The sequence below is a fragment of the Podarcis liolepis genome (genome assembly GCF_965112155.1).
Source record: "Podarcis liolepis genome assembly, chromosome: 14".
In the NCBI taxonomy this organism is placed as follows: domain Eukaryota; kingdom Metazoa; phylum Chordata; class Lepidosauria; order Squamata; family Lacertidae; genus Podarcis; species Podarcis liolepis.
In genome coordinates this window covers 984,766-987,650 of record NC_139569.1, presented here as the reverse complement: position 1 = coordinate 987,650, position 2,885 = coordinate 984,766, and the positions used below count along the sequence as shown (strand labels likewise).

Sequence of the window (2,885 nt, the reverse complement as noted above, 5' to 3'; positions counted from 1 at the left end):
CTGGCAAAGGCTCAGGGCCTCTTTTTTCCTCTTCAAGATATGGCAACCCTAATATATTTGCTTCTGATCTTACTTTTTCTGTCAACTCCCCGTATTTCAGAATGATTTGTCTTTCCCTGTCCTCTTTCCATCCACCATCTTACACAGATGAAAAATTAAATTTCCTTTCTGCTTCACTCCCAATATTTATACTACAATTTATTCACAAATACACCACCTTTTTGGAATAACATGAATCTGACCAATGATCTCATCTTTTTGGTTCAAACTGTGTTCTTTACCATGCAAAAGGGGGCTTCCTCTTCTCCTCTCTTTCTGGCTAGGTGCTGCCCCTTGGTTTGTGCAATGATCGGTGTCAGCCAGGCTACAGCCGGAAAAAGAAGGAGGGGCTGCCATTTTGTTGCTATGACTGTGCTTCATGTCCAGATAGGATGATTTCAAATCAAACGGGTAGGAGACATCATCTGCTCTTTTATAAATTACTTCCTAGACTATTTCAACAGTTTCCCCTTATTAATAGTTCAGTACTCACTCCTAAACAGAACAGCAGTTGCACTCACATGAGGAAGAAAGAAGACAGACACAGAGAGTTGGGCAAACTAGAGCCACATCTTTAACCTTCACAAAGTAGATCTGTGAAAATAGGTGTGGATCATGTCCAGTGTTCTTTGCCTGCTCCCCACCTGCCACAGCTTGCAGAGCCAGGGAAGACTTGCCTCACCCTCAATCCCCATAGTTTTAGGGCTGAGAGCCAGAAAAGGAGAAAATGTCTGTAGGTCAGCCCCTCAGCTCCTGAATACTATTCAGTGAATCTCATCTTACTATTTTGCTTAGTGTATCACTAAGAATGATGTTTATAGACACTGAAAAAGCTTTCGATAATGTTTCTTGGGATTTCATCTCTGATACTTGTTTTCAATTATTTAATTGCTCAGAATTGTGTTTTGGGGCAGAAGCAATATTTATTTCAAAGAAAATTTGAAAGGCCATTGGAGATGGAGGAATCAATTTTATTGCAAAGAATGAAACATGACAGATGAAAAAGGTTGCCGTGTTTGATGGAACTCATTAATTTGATTTCTTTAGATATGGATAATTGTTTCAAATGCCAAGAAGGTCGATTTCCAAACCACAACAGAGATCAATGCATTCCCAAGAGACAAAATTTTCTTTCCTACGCAGATCCTTTGGGATTCACATTAGCTGCCTTAGCTCTGCTGTCCGCTCTGATCACAGCCTTGGTCCTTGGCGTCTTCTCTAAGAACAGGGACACTCCCATTGTTAAAGCCAACAACCGGGACCTCACCTACACTCTGCTCCTTGCCCTCTTGCTCTGCTTCCTCTGCTCACTGCTGTTCATTGGCCAGCCTCACCCAGTGAGCTGCTCTTTACGACAAACGGCCTTTGGCATCATCTTCTCCATTGCGGTGTCTTGTGTCTTGGCCAAAACCTTCACGGTGGTTCTGGCCTTCATGGCCACCAAACCAGGATCTAGGGTGAGGAAATGGGTGGGGAAATCTCTGGCCAACTCTGTTCTTCTGGGTTGCTGCTCGCTTCAAGCCAGTATTTGTGCTGTTTGGCTCTGTACGGCTCCTCCCTTCCCAGATGTGGACATGAACTCTCTGGCAGAGGAAATCATCCTGGAATGCAACGAAGGCTCTGCCCCCATGTTTTATTGTGTCCTGGGGTACCTGGGATTCTTGGCCAGTGTCAGCTTCACGGTGGCTTTCCTGGCCAGGAAGTTGCCAGACAGTTTCAACGAAGCCAAGTTCATCACTTTCAGCATGTTGGTGTTCTGCAGCGTTTGGCTGTCCTTTGTTCCCTCTTATCTGAGCACCAAAGGAAAGCAGATGGTGGCTGTGGAGATCTTCTGCATCTTGGCCTCCAGTGCAGGCTTGCTCGCTTGCATCTTCTTCCCCAAATTGTACATAATTCTTCTGAGGCCTGACTTGAACAGCAAAGGCCACTTGATTCTGAGGAGCAAATAAAAGTCAACTTGAGTATACCACCCTTCTATTATTATTATTATTATTATTATTATTATTATTATTATTATTACCCGCCCATCTGATTGGGTTGCCCCAGCCACTCTTGGTGGCTTCAAACATATAAAAAGATAATAAAACATCACATTCTAGAACGCTTCCCGAGACAGGGCTGCCTTCAGATGTCTTCTGAAGGTTATATAGTTATTCATCTCCTTGACATTTGATGGGAGGCTGTTCCACAGGGAAGGCACTATCAAGAAGGCCCTCTCTCTGCCTGCTCCTCTGTAACCTCACTTCTCGTAGCCTCAGGGACTGGCCAAAGGAGGAATAGTGGAGACTGCTTCTCCAGCCTGACCCTTCCAGGGAGGGGAAAGAGGAAGACAGTTTGGAGTTACAACAGGGGTTTGATGGAGGCCAGAGAGGACAGTAAAAAGAGGACGGTAAGAAACATTTCCTTGTATTTGTACATTCCTGGTAAACCAGCCGGGAGTTAGCTGACAGCTGCCTGGCATGCAGTGAGGGAACCGCCAGAAGGGTATCAGAGCTGGACCTCAGTGTCCAGGCTGAACAATGGGGGCTCCTTCAGATATATGCCCATAAGATCTTCACCACATGGACTTGCAATGTTAAAACCACAACCTACATAAAAAATTAAGAATTAGATTAGAGAACACTTCTACTGGTTGATGTGGAGAAAGCCTTCAATAGTGTGGCATGGAATTTCTTAATTCATACTTTCAAAAGCCCTAAAATAGGAAACAAAATTACGAATGGAATTAAAGCAATCCACGCAAACAAAAAAGATAAGTTAATGATAAACAATGAAATTACTGAAGAATTTAATATCGAAAGAGGGACCAAGCAAGCCTGCCCTCTGTCTCCACTTTTATTTATTAC

The 2,885-nt window shown here is 43.7% G+C and overlaps 1 protein-coding gene across 1 annotated transcript; it reads left to right on the top strand.

Annotated features, from left to right (window-relative positions):
• Window positions 1-1,088: 1,088 nt before the first annotated feature.
• On the top strand, window positions 1,089-1,988 carry LOC310693796 (vomeronasal type-2 receptor 26-like; the record flags this gene model as incomplete). The annotated part of the gene is made up of 1 exon (XM_083476174.1): window positions 1,089-1,988. One exon carries the CDS (start codon window positions 1,089-1,091, stop codon window positions 1,986-1,988), a length of 900 nt encoding a protein of 299 aa, XP_083332300.1.
• Window positions 1,989-2,885: the final 897 nt, after the last annotated feature.